This window comes from Schistocerca nitens, chromosome 6 (assembly GCF_023898315.1).
Source record: "Schistocerca nitens isolate TAMUIC-IGC-003100 chromosome 6, iqSchNite1.1, whole genome shotgun sequence".
Lineage (NCBI taxonomy): Eukaryota > Metazoa > Arthropoda > Insecta > Orthoptera > Acrididae > Schistocerca > Schistocerca nitens.
In genome coordinates this window covers 417,920,369-417,937,322 of record NC_064619.1, presented here as the reverse complement: position 1 = coordinate 417,937,322, position 16,954 = coordinate 417,920,369, and the positions used below count along the sequence as shown (strand labels likewise).

General features: G+C 41.9%; 1 protein-coding gene across 1 annotated transcript in view; it reads right to left on the bottom strand.

Annotated features, from left to right (window-relative positions):
- LOC126263382 (uncharacterized) overlaps nucleotides 1-8,474 on the bottom strand; it is a 63,109-nt gene extending 54,635 nt beyond the window's left edge. Inside the window, exon 1 of the mRNA XM_049960475.1 lies at nucleotides 8,154-8,474. Within this exon, the coding sequence (XP_049816432.1) occupies nucleotides 8,154-8,474 (321 nt within the window). The remainder of the gene's footprint in view (nucleotides 1-8,153) is intronic.
- Between the last annotated feature and the right edge of the window lie 8,480 nt (nucleotides 8,475-16,954).

Sequence of the window (16,954 nt, the reverse complement as noted above, 5' to 3'; positions counted from 1 at the left end):
TGCTTCCTTCAGTGGAGCAAGCAGATACCTTTGTAAGATGTTTTTCAGTTTACTAAATCATGAAGACGTTCCTGAGCCAACATCGATTGAGATAAAAACTATCCTGGAGGTCCTTAAAAACAATAAGGCTCCAGGCAGTAGTGGCAGCAATGCTTAGTTGTTTCGATACGGCAGAGCAGCGACAATAGAAGGTCTCAGACAGCTTAAGGCTGAAATATGGTCGCCAGAGGAGATCAATGAGGATTGGAAAACCGCAGTTGTATGTACGATTTTTAAAAAAAAGACGATAACACGAAAGTGCATAAGTATGGAGGGATCTCGCTGCTGGGGATAGTATTCGATTGGTGAACACTTTATATCCGAAGTCGATTAAACACATTTCTCGGAGGGATTGTAGGCACATATCAGTGTGGATTTACCCCTGGAAGTTCAACTACCGACCACATCTTCACATTGAGACAGATGATGGAGAAGTTTTATGAATTCGATAAAGACCTACACCTTATATTCTTTGAATTCCGGTAGGCATACGACAGCATTAATCGGACCGCCCTCTGGAAGAAAACGCGAGATTTTAGCATATGAGTGAAGCACATCACGCTGATTGCAGCTTGTTACAACGGCTCATATTGCCAAGTACGATCTGCAAATCAATTGCTGTCACCCTTCAAACTTAAGAATGGATTGATACTGGGTGATCCTCTCTCACCACTTATGTTCAACATACCGCTGGAAAAGGTGAGATTTGCAATTTACCATAATAGGATGATGGAGATGGTTGGAAGTGATACGATTCTTGCGTTTGCAGATGATATAGTGATTGTGGGCGAAACTCTGAATGAAGTGACAGCAGATACCTCTCAATTTGGGCTAGAACCGAGCAGACTAAGGTTACTGGTCAACGATGAGAAAAAAAAAGTGTACGGTAATCCTCCCCCCCCCCCCCCCAGAACCATCGACCTTGCCGTTGGTGGAGAGACTTGCATGCCACAGCGATACAGATAGCCGTACCGTAGGTGCAACCACAACGGACGGGTATCTGTTGAGAGGCCAGACAAACGTATGATTCCTGAAGAGGGGCAGCAGCCTTTTCAGTAGTTGCAGGGGCAACAGTCTGGATGATTGAGTGATCTGGCCTTGTAACACTAACCAAAACGGCCTTGCTGTGCTGGTACTGAGAACGGCTGAAAGCAAGGGGAAACTACAGCCCTAATTTTTCCCGAGGGCATGCAGCTTTACTGTATGGTTAAATGATGACGGCGTCCTCTTGGGTAAAATATTCCGGAGGTAAAATAGTCCCCCATGCGGATCTTCGGGCGCGGACTACTCAGGAAGACGTCGTTATCAGGAGAAAGAAAACTGACGTTCTGCGGATCGGAGCGTGGAATGTCAGATCCCTTAATCGAGCAGGTAGGTTAGCAAAATTAAGAAGGGAAATGGATAGTTTAAGTTGGATATAGTAGGAATTATTGAAGTTCGGTGGCAGGCGGTACAAGACTTTTGGTCAGGGAATACAGGTTTATAAATACAAAATCGAATAAAGGTATTGCAGGAATCGGTTTAATAATGAATAACAAAATAGGAGTGCGGGTCAGCTACTACTAACAGCATAGTGAACGCATTATTGTGGCCAAGATAGACACGAAGAACACGCCTACTACAGTAGTACATGTTTATATGCCAACTAGCGCTGCAGATGACGAAGAAACTGTTGAAATGTATGATGAGATAAAAGAAATTATTCAGGTAGTGAAGGGAGACAAAAATTTAATAGTCATGGGTGACTGGAATTCAAGAGTAGGAAAAGGGAGAGAAGGAAACGTAGTAGGTGAATATGGATTGGGGCTAAGAAATGAAAGAGGAAGCCACCTGGTAGAATTTTGCACAGAGCACAACTTAATCATAGCTAACACTTGGTTCATGAATCATAAAAGAAGGTTGTATACATGGAAGAAGCCTGGAGATACTGAGAGGTTTCAGATAGATTATATAATGGTAAAGACAGAGATTTAGGAACCAGGTTTTAAATTGTAAGACATTTCCAGGGGCAGATGTGGACTCTGACCACAATCTATTGGCTATGAACTGTAGATTAAAACTGAATAAACTGCAAAAACGTGGGAATTTAAGGAGATGGGGCCTGGATAAACTGACTAAACCAGAGGTTGTACAGAGTTTCAGGGACAGCATAAGGGAACAATTGACAGGAATGGGGAAAAATACAGTAGAAGAAGAATGGGTAGCTTTGAGAGATGAAGTAGTGAAGGCAGCAGAGGATCAAGTAGGTAAAAAGACGAGGGCTAGTAGAAATCCTTGGGTAACAGAAGAGATATTGAATTTAATTGATGAAAGGAGAAAGTATAAAAATGCAGGAAATAAAGCAGGCAAAAAGGAATACAAACGTCTCAAAAATGATATCGACAGGAAGTGCAAAATGGCTAAGCAGGGATGGCAAGAGGACAAATGTAAGGATGTAGAGGCTTATCTCACTAGGGGTAACATAGATACTTCCTACAGGAAAATTAAAGAGACCTTTGGAGAAAAGAGAACCACTTGTATGATTATCAAGATCTCAGATGGAAACCAAGTTCTAAGCAAAGAAGGGAAAGCAGAAAGGTGGAAGGAGTATATGGAGGGTCTATACAAGCGCGACGAACTTGAGGACTATATTATGGAAATGGAAGAGGATGTAGATGAAGATGAAATGGGAGATACGATACTGCGTGAAGAGTTTGACAGAGCACTGAAAGACCTGAGCCGAAACAGGCCCCGGGAGTAGAAAACATTCCATTGGAACTACTGACGGCCTTGGGAGAGCCAGTCCTGACAAAACTCTACCATCTGGTGAGTAAGATGTATGAGACAGGCGAAATACCCTCAGACTTCAAGAAGAATATAATAATTCCAATCCCAAAGAAATCAGGTGCTCACAGATGTGAAAATTACCGAACAATCAGTTTAATAAGTCACGGATGCAAAATACTAACACGAATTCTTTACAGACGAATGGAAAAACTGGTAGCAGCCGACCTCGGGGAAGATCAGTTTCGATTCCGTAGAAATATTGGAGCACGTGAGGCAATACTGACCTTACGACTTATCGTAGAAGCTAGATAAAAGAAAGGCAAACCTACGTTTCTAGCATTTGTAGACTTAGAGAAAGCTTTTGACAATGTTGACTGGAATACTCTCTTTCAAATTATAGAGGTGGCAGGGGTAAAATACAGGGAGCGAAAGGCTATTTACAATTTGTACAGAAACCAGATGGCAGTTATAAGAGTCGAGGGGTGTGAAAGAGAAGCAGTGGTTGGGAAGGGTGTGAGACAGGGTTGTAGCCTATACCCAATGTTATCGAATCTGTATACTGAGGAAACGAAAGAAAAATTCGGAGTAGGTATTAAAACCCATGGAGAAGAAATAAAAACTTTGAGGTTCGCCTATGACATTGTAATTCTATCAGAGACAGCAAAGGACTTGGAAGAGCAGTTGAACGGAATGGATAGCCTCTTGAAAGGGGGGTATAAGATGAACATCAACAAAAGCAAAACGAGGATAATGGAACGTAGTCGAATTAAGTCGGGTGATGCTGAGGGAATTAGATTAGGAAATGAGACACTTAAAGTAGTAAAGGAATTTTGCTATTAGGGAAGTAAAATAACTGATTATAGTCGAAGTAGAGAGGATATAAAATGCAGACTGGCAATGGCAAGGAAAGCGTTTCTGAAGAAGAGAAATTTTTTAACGTCGAAGTGTAGCCTTGTATGGAAGTGTAACATGGACGATAAATAGTTTGGACAAGAAGAGAATAGAAGCTTTCGAAATGTGGTGCTACAGAAGAATGCTGAAGATTAGATGGGTAGATCATATAACTAATAAGGAGGTATTGAATAGGATTCGGGAGAAGTGAAGTTTGTTGCACAAACTAGAAGAAGGGATCGGTTGGTAGGACAGGGAAGTAAAATAACTGATTATAGTCGAAGTAGAGAGGATATAAAATGCAGACTGGCAATGGCAAGGAAAGCGTTTCTGAAGAAGAGAAATTTTTTAACGTCGAAGTGTAGCCTTGTATGGAAGTGTAACATGGACGATAAATAGTTTGGACAAGAAGAGAATAGAAGCTTTCGAAATGTGGTGCTACAGAAGAATGCTGAAGATTAGATGGGTAGATCATATAACTAATAAGGAGGTATTGAATAGGATTCGGGAGAAGTGAAGTTTGTTGCACAAACTAGAAGAAGGGATCGGTTGGTAGGACATGTTCTGAGGCATCAAGGGAGCACCAATTTAGTATTGGAGGGAAGCGTAGAGGGTAAAAATCGTAGAGGGATACCAAGAGATGTATACACTAAACAGATTCAGAAGGATGTACGTTGCAGTAGGTACTGGGAGATGAAGAAGCTTGCACAGGATAGAGTAGCATGGAGAGCTGCATCAAACCAGTCTCAGGACTGAAGACAACAACAAGGGTAATCTCTCGTAGACAAAATGATTCGGACGCTATCAGTATAGACGGTCATAATTTTGAAAGAGTTGAAAATTTCAAGTTCTGGGGTCAATAGTGTCGAACAAAAGTGAGATAGAGAAGAAAAATTCGACAAACTGTAATAAGTGCAAACCGGAAGTACTACAGTTTAAACCACCTATATGTGTCACGCATCGTATTCGAGGAAAGCAGAATACAGCTATACATGTAACTACCGGTTGTATCGTATGGTTGTGAGACGTGGGCAAGTACATAGACTACGGAAGGGCGCATTCGGGCGTTTGAGAGGTAGATTTTAAGGGAAATTTATGGTCCGGTATACAATGCAGAAACTGCAAGATGTGAAAGAAGGCACAATGAAGATCTGTATAGGCGGTTTAAGAAAGCTGATACTGAGAGTGTGGTTGCAAAAAGAAGGCTACAGTGGACACGACATGTTCTACGGCAGAGGGCACTCTCCGTACTAGAGTATTTCTAGACCAGCCAACTGGTAGACTTCCATGAAGCCGTCCGTAAACGAGGTGGAGAGAGAGGACCTTAGTGATCCCGGAAGAAATAGATGCAACATCCAGCACTGAGGGCGCCAGAAAGAGAAGTAAATGAGCCAATATGTAATAAATTTCTGTGACGTTACAACTATTTTCAACTATTTTATCATGATTCGTGGAACTGATGTGTTAATAATTTCATTATGTATATGTATTTGAATATTTCTGTCTTCTGCAATGGGCCTAAATCGCCGGTGTATATGCAATAAATTAAGATCTAAAGTTAACTTTTCATGATGAAAACTAAGTGGCTTAAACTGTCGCAAAAGTGTGACTAGTCTACAACCTGAGGCAAGAAGAATATTAGAGCAGAAGCACTGTGGAGTTTTTCTCTCTAAATGACAATCATCAGCCTCCAATAAATTGTGTACATCATCCCGGAAGAGGAGTACGAATGCTCGTACTAGTACTTCAAGACGATAATGTGCTTACCCATATATGATTGTTACTATATGAAACCACTGTTAAGAGCGACCACCAAATCTGAGCTTTCATTTCATCAAACAAGCTAAAAAAAGGCCATACGGAACCATTAATCATATGTATTCCAGTTCATGACAGGGCGGGAGGTAACTTTTTTGCAATTTTGAACAATGTAAATATAATATTATAAACATATAAACAATATAAGTTATGTTTTTGATGACAATCCTTTCACTTATCTTGGGCGTAGTAGTTGAAAGATTATAGTAGCAAAGAGCGAGTAACTGAAATATTGTTGTTACAGAAATAATGTTATTAAAAGTACACATTTCAAAGCAGTTTATTGACTATTGCCTTTCGTTATAGAAGAATAGTAGAGGTAGATGAAGTTTAGTTGATTCACTAATCACATGTTTTTAGTTTTGCCAGTGGATACTCTGCTTAAATAACTTGCAGCATTCAAACTGATAGTTAAATTTAATGCTTGCACATCGATTTCAGTTAACATACACTGAATTTGCTACAAAAAGGACACTAATTATAGTTTCTGTATTTTTAAGAATGCCTAACAGCTTTCCAAGACAATCAGAGTTTACGCTTATTTACGCAGAATTTGTATTCCTTTCCGAATTTAAACTACTACAATCAGGTTCTGACACAGTCAGGTTTTCAGATCAGGCTTGCACGATATCATAAGCAGCATTAATCATTCAGATTAGCGTTAGACACTCAATTCTGACCTACGGCATAGTCTCCTAGGAAAATGCAAGTAAGGTAAGAAGTGTGTTTATTTTACAGGAATACGTATTAAAGGCCGGCCGGAGTGGACGATCAGTTCTAGGCGCTACAGTCTGGAACCACGCGACCACTACGGTCGCAGGTTCGAATCCTGCCTCGGGCATGGGTGTGTGTGTTGTCCTTAGGTTAGTTAGGTTTAAGTAGTTCTAAGTTCAAGGGGACTGATGAACTCAGCAGTTAAGTCCCATAGTGCTCAGAGCCAATACGTATTAAGAATAGTGTGAATGTAATTATTGAGCACCTTGCAGAAGATTTTTCAGGTTTCTGCGGATTCACACGCTTACATGCTGATACGTGTGTTTCCAACGGCATTTAGACGAATAGCAACGGCGAATTTAGGATGCACTGTGAGATTAACAGCCACACTGTTAGAAGTATAAATAATTTCATACAGGCTGCGAATCCTTATCTGAGATTCAAATGGAGATTTATGCTAAATTAAGCGAACAGCTATCGACATAAATCGAGAAGGTAAATCCTCAGATATCCAAAACCGAAGTTAAACAACACATCTTTAGCAACTCCTATAATATATGGTTTCAGAATATTTGGGCTCAGGATGCAATGTCTGTGTTCAACAGAACTTGTCTTTGCAGTATACAGTCCACTGACATAGTTCGTGTGGCGTTAAATAAATTATTTATTCGAAATAATGTGAAAAGCAGATGCTGAGGACAAGAAGACGAGTAGAGTGTCTTTCTTTTTCAAAGGAGGTACATAATAAACATAAATATATTTCAAGAATTCAGAAAGTAATTATCATAAATGTCAGTGTGAGCACATTTGCTTAGTAATAATTTATTATCAGTATAATTCACAGAAGTACCCTGTTACAGCTACATCTTTATGTAAATAACGTGACTTATTGCCCTGCCTTAAACGCTCTCATTCATGGTGAGATTTGTAGAACACAGTGTATAGCTGAGTGAAACAGTGAAGAATGAACAGTCCAACAATGACTTACCTGCATCACATGTTTCGGAAAAATCTACATTTCATACACCCGAATAAAGAGCCACTACATTTTGTGAAATTCGCGTGGAGCTGACTGATGAAGACTATCCGGACTGAGTCATTCTTCTGCGCTGATATCACAGTGACTACGTAAGTGAAATAATTAAGTCTTTCGGATCATCACCACTGACACTACAATGCGGAAAAAAGCACAAATATCACTTGATATTATTTGCTCAAGTATCCTGTTGGCTTGCTACACAGACCGCCTTCAGATCCCGAAAATGGGAAGAAAAAGGGATTGTTGACGGTAGTAAAAGCATGATGAGATGAAAAGAGATAGAAACACCGGTACGAAAATAATAAAATGTTACGAAATAATTCGTACCTAGTGCTGTTAATGGCAGTTCGTTAACGGGGCCAGAATATTGAAACTCGTGAAAATGAACAGACAGAACTAAAACGAGAATTATATGGGCAGCTATACCATCATATGTCAGTCTTTTCATGCAAGTGAAAAAAGCATGACTTGATTAAATACATTTTAAATTGTAGGTTAACTAAAACTACATATACTAAACACACATTATTGCATGGTTTATCACACAGAATGAGTAAAAAGTGAAGTTTTAGGAGAGAAAAGGTGGCGACAGAGTGCTGTCATGCATACATCCCTTTTGACACCGAACGACAGTAGCATTCAGAGAACAATGACTGTGGTTTCCGTGGTCCACACGTTGAACTGCAGGATTTGAGCCTTAATATTCGGTTCAAGGGAAAACGTTATCCTGATTTGTGATACCGCTATGCAATGTGAGTGAAAGCTACAGACTGTCGCCCAACATAACTACGAATACAAAGTATACGCATTCCTTGGTAGCCACTACTATTACATTCGTGTCATTTTATATGTGTTTTACTTTATGTAATGCGGAACACAAACTCACCTGTGCTTCTATCAGCCGTGGGGCCACAATGTCGTAGAAAGCGGTCTCCTTCTCGAAGCAGTGTATGGAGTTGATGAAGTCCGTGTGGAACGAAGAAGCCTCTGAAGGCATACTTTTGGCGAAGAACTCCAACTGTTTGACTTTCTGTTCCTTGCCGAGCCTCACATTAATGCTGACTTTGAGGTGCGACCCCAGGAAACCACTGACCTCGTCACTCAAGGGCCGGACCTGCACGTCCACAATTTCGAAACGATCGTCGGCCAGCCAGCTCTTTACGACTCGCTGGCACTCTTCCGAGCTCAGAAGATCAGAAGGAGCCATGGTATTCCGGCCGCTACTGTGCTTCCGCAGACGAATTGGGTGCTGTCTGCTCGCTCCCCGCGTTACGTCACCGGGGCGAGAAGCGCGCACTGCATACAGACATAGTCTCGACTGAAATATAGGCCCCTCATAAAAGCAACAGCCAGCCCACGTGCCCTTAGAGGCAAAAGCAGACCCTGGGATCGTTGGACGACCTGTGCTTCCTGTTGCTACGAGACTTGCTCCGATATACTGCACACTTACTCCGGATTAGGAGAACAGGTGTAACAATCCCAAACGGCTGAAACCCTTCCTCTTAAAAAACAGATAAATGACACTTTATCACAAGTGAAGAAAGTTAAAGTATGTGGTACCGCTTGATGCAACAACTTCTAAAAATTTTCGCCTGTTGCTTACATGAACTCGTTGATGTAGAAGACATCAAGGTCTTTTAAAAAAAAAAAAAAATATTTCAGTGGAGCACTTTCGGACATACGGCCATTATCAAATAGTAGCACATGGCAAAATCCAAAAATATTCTGAGACGTATACTTGTCATCGTCGTACGCACAGTTACGGCGATGACATGTGTACAGGGTGGTCATTGATAGTGACCGGGCAAAATATCTCACGAAATAAGCATCAAACGAAAAAACTAGAACGAACGAAACTCGCCTAGCTTGAAGGGGGAAACCAGATGGCGCTATGGTTGTCCCGCCAGATGGTGCTGGCATAGGTCAAACGGACATCAACTGCGTTTTTTAAAATAGTAACCCCCATTTTTTATTACATATTCGTGTAGTATGAATGTTTTAGCTGGACCACTTTTTTATCTTTGTGATAGATGGCGCTGTATTAGTCACAAACGTAAAAGCACGTGATATCACGTAACATTCCGCCAGTGCGGACGGTATTTGCTTCGTCATTCATTACCCGTGTTAAAATGGACCGTTTACCAATTGCGGAAAAGGTCGATATCGTGTTGATGTATGGCTACTGTAATCAAAATGTCAAACGGGCGTGTTCTATGTATGTTGCTCGGTATCCTGGACGACATCATCCAAGTGTCCGGAGCGTTCGTCGATTAGTTACGTTATTTAAGGAAACAGGAAGTGTTCAGCCACATGTGAAATGTGAACCACGACCTGCAACAAATGACGATGCCCAAGTAGGTGTTTTAGCTGGTGTGTCGGCTAATCCGCACATCAGTAGCAGACAAATAGTGCGAGAATCGCGAATCTCGAAAACGTCGGTGTTGAGAATGCTACATCAATACATGCACCAGGAATTGCATGGCGACGACTTTGAACGTCGTGTACAGTTCTGCCACTGGGCACAAGAGAAATTACGGGACGATGACAGATTTTTTGCACGCGTTCTATTTAGCGACGAAGCGTCATTCCCCAACAGCGGTAACGCAAACCGGCATAATATGCACTATTGGGCAACGGAAAATCCACGAAGGCTGCGACAAGTGGAACATCAGCGACCTTGGCGGGTTAATGTATGGGGCGACATTATGGGAGGACGGATACCAATTTCATCGATACCAATCTAAATGGTGCAATTTATGCTGATTGTAATGTTCTACCGATGTTACTACAAGATGTTTCCCTGCATGACAGAATGGCGATGTACTTCCAACATGATGGATGTCCTGCACATAGCTCGCGTGCAGTTGAAGCGGTATTGAATAGCATATTTCATGACAGGTGGATTGGTCGTCGAAGCACGTTCACCGGATCTGACGTCCTCGGATTTCTTTCTGTGGGGAAAGTTGAAGGATATTTGCTATCGAGATCCACCGACAACGCCTGACAACATGCGTCAGCGCATTGGCAATGAATGTACGAACATTACGGAAGGCGAACTACTGGCTGTTGAGAGGAATGTCGTTACACGTATTGCCAAGTGCATTGAGGTTGACGGATATCATTTTGAGCATTTATTTAATTAATGTGGTATTTACAGGCAATCACGCTGTAACAGCATGCGTTCTCAGAAATGATAAGTTCAGAAAGGTACATGTATGACATTGAACAACCGAAATAAAATGTTCAAACGTACGTACGTTCTGTGTTTTAATTTAAAAAACCTATATATTACGAACTGTTCGCCTAAAATTGTGAGCCATATGTTTCTGACCATTACAGCGCCATCTATCACAAAGCGAAAATATTGGTCCAACTAAAATATTCATATTTCTTTAAGTACTACACGAATATGTAATAAAAAATGGGGGTTCCTATTTTTAAAAAACGCAGTTGATATCCGTTTGACCTATGGCAGCGCCATCTAGCGGGCCAACAATAGCGCCATCTGGTTTCCCCCTTCAAGTTAGACAAGTTTCGTTCTTTGCAGTTTTTCCGTTTGACGCTTATTTCGTGATATATTTTGCCCGGTCGCGATCAATGGACCACCCTGTATATGTCAGAAGTTTTTTTATCCTTTGGATTGTTCTGGAGTACTGTTGTACCACTTGATGATGGGCATATGGCCGGATCTGCCGAAGTGCAAATATATAAATTTTACCATGAAAGAGTCCTACTTCATGACTGTTAACTCCAACAACGAGAAGTTAATCGATTTTTTGTCGCTTTACAGCTGTGAGGAAATGAAAAATGATACAGTGTTTCAGCTTTGTATAGTGGATTTTTAATACTTGTAAATGCTAATAAATATGCACTGACAAGCCATAACATTATGACCACCGAGTTAACAGCTTGGATCGAAATACATCACTGGTTCTTCGTATCAGGAGTCTGACAGTTTGCAGGTGAGTTTGTGGAGGTATGTGACATGAGATGTCTACGCACAGGTAATGTAATTCTCGTAAATAACCGACTGCTGGTTGGCGTACGAGGTGGTGGCGCCCGGTAGCGACACAGATGGGTTCCATACGATTTACATCAGGCGAATTTGGTTAACGAGACATCGCTGCGAGTCCGCCATAATGCTCCTCAAACGACTGTAGCTCGATTCTGGCCCCGAGACACGGACAGTTATACTGCTGAAACGTGACACCGCCACAGGAGAAGACATGAAGCACGAAGGGAGGCAGATGGTTAGCAGCTGTCAACGTGTCTTTGATTACTGCCACATGTTCCATGCAAGCGCAGGGAGATGTCTCATATGGCGCAATACACTCCCACCAGCTTGCATCCGTGGCGCGCTGCACGTTTCGAGCCGCCGTTCACCTCGACGCCGACGTTTATGGAGACGACCTATGGTACCAAAAATGTGAGTCACCCGAAGAGCTGACACATTTCTATTAATCAACTGTCAAATGCCGATGGCCTCGTGCCCACTGCAGTGCTAACTGTTTGGTCAACATGTGAACACATAGGGGTGGTCTGCTGCGGAGCTCCATGTTCAACAGTCTACAATGTCCCGAAACACTTGTGCGTGGACCAGCATTGCGCTCTTTCTGTAAAAATGTCACAGATAACCATCTACCTTACTTTACAGGGCAGACAACCGTCCGAGCCCCACGTCCGGTGAAGAGTCGTGGATATCCAATCATTCAACGCCTAGTAGTAGCTTTACTGCCCTTCTACCTCTTTTCGTAAACGCTCACCACAGTAGAACGTGAACATTCAACCAGTTTCGCCATTTTTGAGATACCTGTTCACAGGTTCTGCGTAATAATAATATGAACGACATATTTAACTGTCACCAGGTTTGTGGCCTTTATGAAGGTGATAACCTGATCTAGCTGTGGTAGTAGGGGAAGGCTTCACCTAGCCTGCTATAAACTAGGAGACTCAAATAGTTACGAGTAAGAAGGGACGTTTTTGTTAAACGTCTTATTCAACCTTTACCTACAACGGTAAGCAAGAGAGCCAATTAATTAAGGTAAGACTTTGAACTCCTGGGAATGAAAACATTTAATCTTCTCCATCAGTGAAATCAATGAGCATGAGTCCTGTAGAATATCAGGGGCTACAGCTATTGAATGGTAATGGAAACAGGCGTATGTTTCTTTTTATCAAAAGTGACAGGAAAGAGACTGCAGACCAAATTATCAATGGATGATATCCAGAATTATAGTATGTGCACTGTGATCTATACAGTAACGTACCGAGAAAATCTGTTGACGTAAAAACTGAATAGCTCTCAGAAAGTAAAATGTTATCTATGAATCTGAAGAAAGAGTCATAGACCTGGTCTTAGGAAAATTAAGTACACGTGTCAAGATACCACTCCGGTAAGCCAATTCCCGCACTCGGACCTAGCCGCTGGAAAGATCAGAGAACCAAAATAGATTCCTGTCATTTTAAGATGTTGCATTGAGCACACTACCACTGCTTCTTCCAAACGTTATATGATTTTAATAATTACTCGTACTTATTTTGGTAGCGACTCACAAGCGGTGCCAGACTCTGCGACCCACTACTTTCGAAGAGCTTCTGCATTCGAGTCGGACACATTCTAAAGGAACACGTGCGAAAGAGTTTAGGTCATTGCGCTTCCGTTTTCAAGAAGGTCGTGAAAGCACGATATATTTATGATCTTCTGTACGGCTACTTCGTAACATTCGTGGAAGTAGCTCAGATAATAAGACAGCAGCGTCACCGAACACTCTCCCTTCATCAGGCGGTGGACACACAAACCCCAGTGTCACATCTGCAAGTAAACACATAACTCAAGCAAATAGTAACTAGATAACTGCCCTCTCTCATCGTCAGGCGCTGCTCACACAAACCAGTGCTCTACTTTCCCATATGTAATCAAACATGTAACTCAACTATTGTTGGTGTGTTTATTATTTTCACTTTCATATTAAATGCTCAGAATGTGATCTTTGAGCAGGAGCACACATGAAACGATTCTGTACAAACAATACTGCTTGTAGAATTTCATTAGAACTTGGCAAAGGCCCAACTTAGATGGCATTTCTTCTTTTCGGGAGCCGTCGACATGTATGTTGTCTTCGCTATTGCACCGAAGAATAAAACCGATAACGTGGAGAATAAAACTCGTATTAGCAACGGCTACAGAATCCACATGTGGCTACAAGACAATTTCTGTGTTCACGTACGATCAGCGGAAGGAGTGTTCTACGTATATACTTCATTTCAAACTTTGCTCGTTTCACTTCATCAATAACTTCACTACAATGAATTTCAAATTCAGCTAACCTTCTCCCAATCGTGTCTATGAAAGTTGTAAATTGATGTGGTGATTCTGTGCAATATTTGTTTACAGGTGAAACGATGAGTACAAACCATTCTCATATCTATTTCCGCAATACGTACTACTAGTCATTTCGAAATCTCCGTTCGCTGAGACACATAGATGAAATAGTTTGGTCTTTCAACGTGTGGTGCAAGCTCTGGAAGAATCACATCAGTGGTGTCTAAATGGCCACTAGTATCTACAGCTGTAAACATGTGCAGGTGTTGGACAAAATTATAGAAACACCGAAAAACGCAGCACATTACCGTACCTAATCCGATTTAGGAACTGTTGGCACTCAAAACAGCTTCCAGTCGTCTCAGTAGTCATCTTGTACCATACCTCCTGCAAAATTGTGGCCAGTTCAGGCGACGATGATAGATGTGGACAGCGATCATTCACCCTTCAATTCAAAGCAGACAACGAAGGCACAATAATATTCAGATCTGGTGGCTATTGATGGTCACGGGATACGCGACAATTCATCATCATGCTCACAAAACCAGTCCTGGATGATGCGAGCTGTGTGACATGGGGTCCCGTCTTCTTGGAACTCAGCATCACTATAGGGAGAGAACACTGTATCATGTAATGTGCCTCACCAGCAAAATGGCGCTTTGTAGTAATGTAATCTTTCAGAGTATGAATTGGCCCATAGAATATCGCGATATGGCAGTCCAAATCGTCAGAGAACGCAAGCCATGTTTCACTACAGCGACGTAAACTCAGCCAGAAGTTGAAAACAATGTGAAACAAGACTCATCCAACCAAATGACATTCGCCTACTGCTTAAGGTTTTATGGCTTTGGCTTCTTGTTTCCCTGTTACTGGCATTCCCATCACTGATGAGTTGCTTTGGAATTCCAGTTCACCCTGAAATTATCTGCTTTGTGTTATTTTGGTGATGACAGGGCACTGCCAGTGCGATATTCAGTTCTGCAGTGACTTTTGCTGCTGTCGCCCTCTTATTTTTCATCAAAATCCTTTTCTGTCCCCGTCCGTGGCGATCTCTCAACGCATGCCTTCGTCCGCTATGTGAATTGGCAGATGATGTTTCTCCACTTTCCCTGTATGCGGTATAGATATTCTTCATGATGCCTCTTGATACACCAAAGACCTGTGCTACCTCGCCTGCGGAAGCATCCCCATACGAACTTTCGAACGCACAGAGCTCCACAATGTACTCATAGCTATACTGAACCACGGCTGACACTTGCAACGTACTGAGAACTTTGTATAGCTGCAGTCTTGGCTAGGGTCTCATTTTACGTTCAAGCATGCATTTTACGCGGTGTTCCAGCATTTTGTCCGTTCCCTGTACGCTGCTGGCGTTACTGGAAGACATTCCACGGTACGTAAGTCAGTCAATATGACGCACAGGTAATTGCAGAACTTTTCATTGGAATGGATTTCTTTGGTCTAGCCGCTACGGAGACAGAAAACTAACTTCACACGCACTACAAGTAACGCCTCTGTTGTTTATCCCGTGTGAAAAATAAAAAAAAAGAAGAACTGCTGTTTTAGCCGGAGGACTCCCAACGCTTTTGATGCCACTGACCTATGCCCGGATGAAACTCGGCGTGAAATATCGTCTGCCTGCAATTTCTTCACAAAACGTATTAGTGCTCATCTTGATAAGGAATGCAGGTCAGCGGCAGGTCGGTGGAGTGTATTAATGCGTACAAACAGCTGTTATTTTTACATTATTTTATTAAGCAACCAGTTTCGACGTCAAGCTCATGTCAGCTTCAGACCACTCGCATGAATGTCACCAAGTACAACTCGTGCATGCAGAAGACAAGGTACCAATATTCGTATCATGTTTCTATGATATCCATACTTCACGAGCATGTGTGCTCTTCACACATGTGACAGAAACTGTCAAACCAACAGTCAAAGCTGACAAGACAAGATCAATCTTGGGTTATTTAATCCAATGTTTCAGCACACGTTGGAGTATAACATGCACACCGGAATGGATCGGTGATCCTTTTGATATTAATTTGAGTTCTGCTTGCTCAAGAACTAAGGAGACGGCTGTAGGCTGCCAGACCAGTGAGAGGGAAGCTGTTCCTGTTGCCCCGCACTGCCCGTCATCATCGAGCGATAAGGTGCTTCCTTGTTTACACACGTCGCTGATTATCATGGTGTGTTGGCTGTATTCTTCTAGAGTTACGTGTTAGCTTACATTTGGTACAGTAGGGCTAAAGTTTTCCTCACTGAACGAGATGGGTTGGCGGTGTTGTTATCGTGTCAATATTTGATCAAGTTCTACATCAGTTACGTCGCCGAAGCCCTTTTCTACAGCTCAGCCAAAGGCACCGAGGAAAGTATTTAGTTGGTGCCAGAGTCGGTTTCAAAGATCGGAAACTACAAACGTATAAAGTTACTTAACGTCACCACATTTTCTTCTATAACATGACAAGACGATATCTCTATGTAACGTATTTACTCGTTCTCGATATACACTGCCTGACAAAAAAGTTAATAAACTGGAAGGTAACGTCGGATGTCCGTGTAACATAGTACAGGTACAATCATCGGTGAGTGTATAAATGACTAGGATTCAGTTACATACTACGAGTGCAAATGGCACCATAGCGCATTAGGGTAGTCGTGTTAATGTATCTGTTCTCTGAATGGTCACGCAGAGATTCAGGAATCAGATACCGGATCGTAAGAAGTACCCAGGATCAGATGTAGACTCAGGTCAAAATTTAGTAGTGATGAAGAGTACGCTAATTTTAAGAGACTAATCAGGAAGAATCAGTTCACAGAGAAGTTGGATACGAAACTACTACAGAATGAAGGGATACACTTGAAGTTCTCTGAGGCCATAGGTATTGCAGTAAGGAATAGCTTAGTAGGGAGATCAGTTGAAGGGTAATGGACATCTTTAAAAATTGCAATCGCAGATGTTGCAAAGAAAAAAATAGGTAAAAAGAAGGTACCTGCGAAGAAAAAAATTAGTAACAGAAGAAATACTAGCCGGTCGGTGTGGCCGTGCGGTTCTAGGCGCTTCAGTCTGGAACCGCGTGACCGCAACGGTCGTAGGTTTGAATCCTGCCTGGGGCATGGATGTGTGTGATGTCCGTAGGTTAGTTAGGTTTAAGTAGTTCTAAGTTCTAGTGGACTGATGACCTCAGATGTTAAGTCCCATAGTGCTCAGAGCCATTTGAACCATTTTGAAGAAGTACATCAGCTGGTCGATGAAAGAAGGAAATAAAAAAATGTTTGGGGAAATTCATTAATACATAAATACAAGTCACTTAGTAATAAAATAAATAAGAAGTGCTGGATAGCTAACACAAACTGGCTAAATC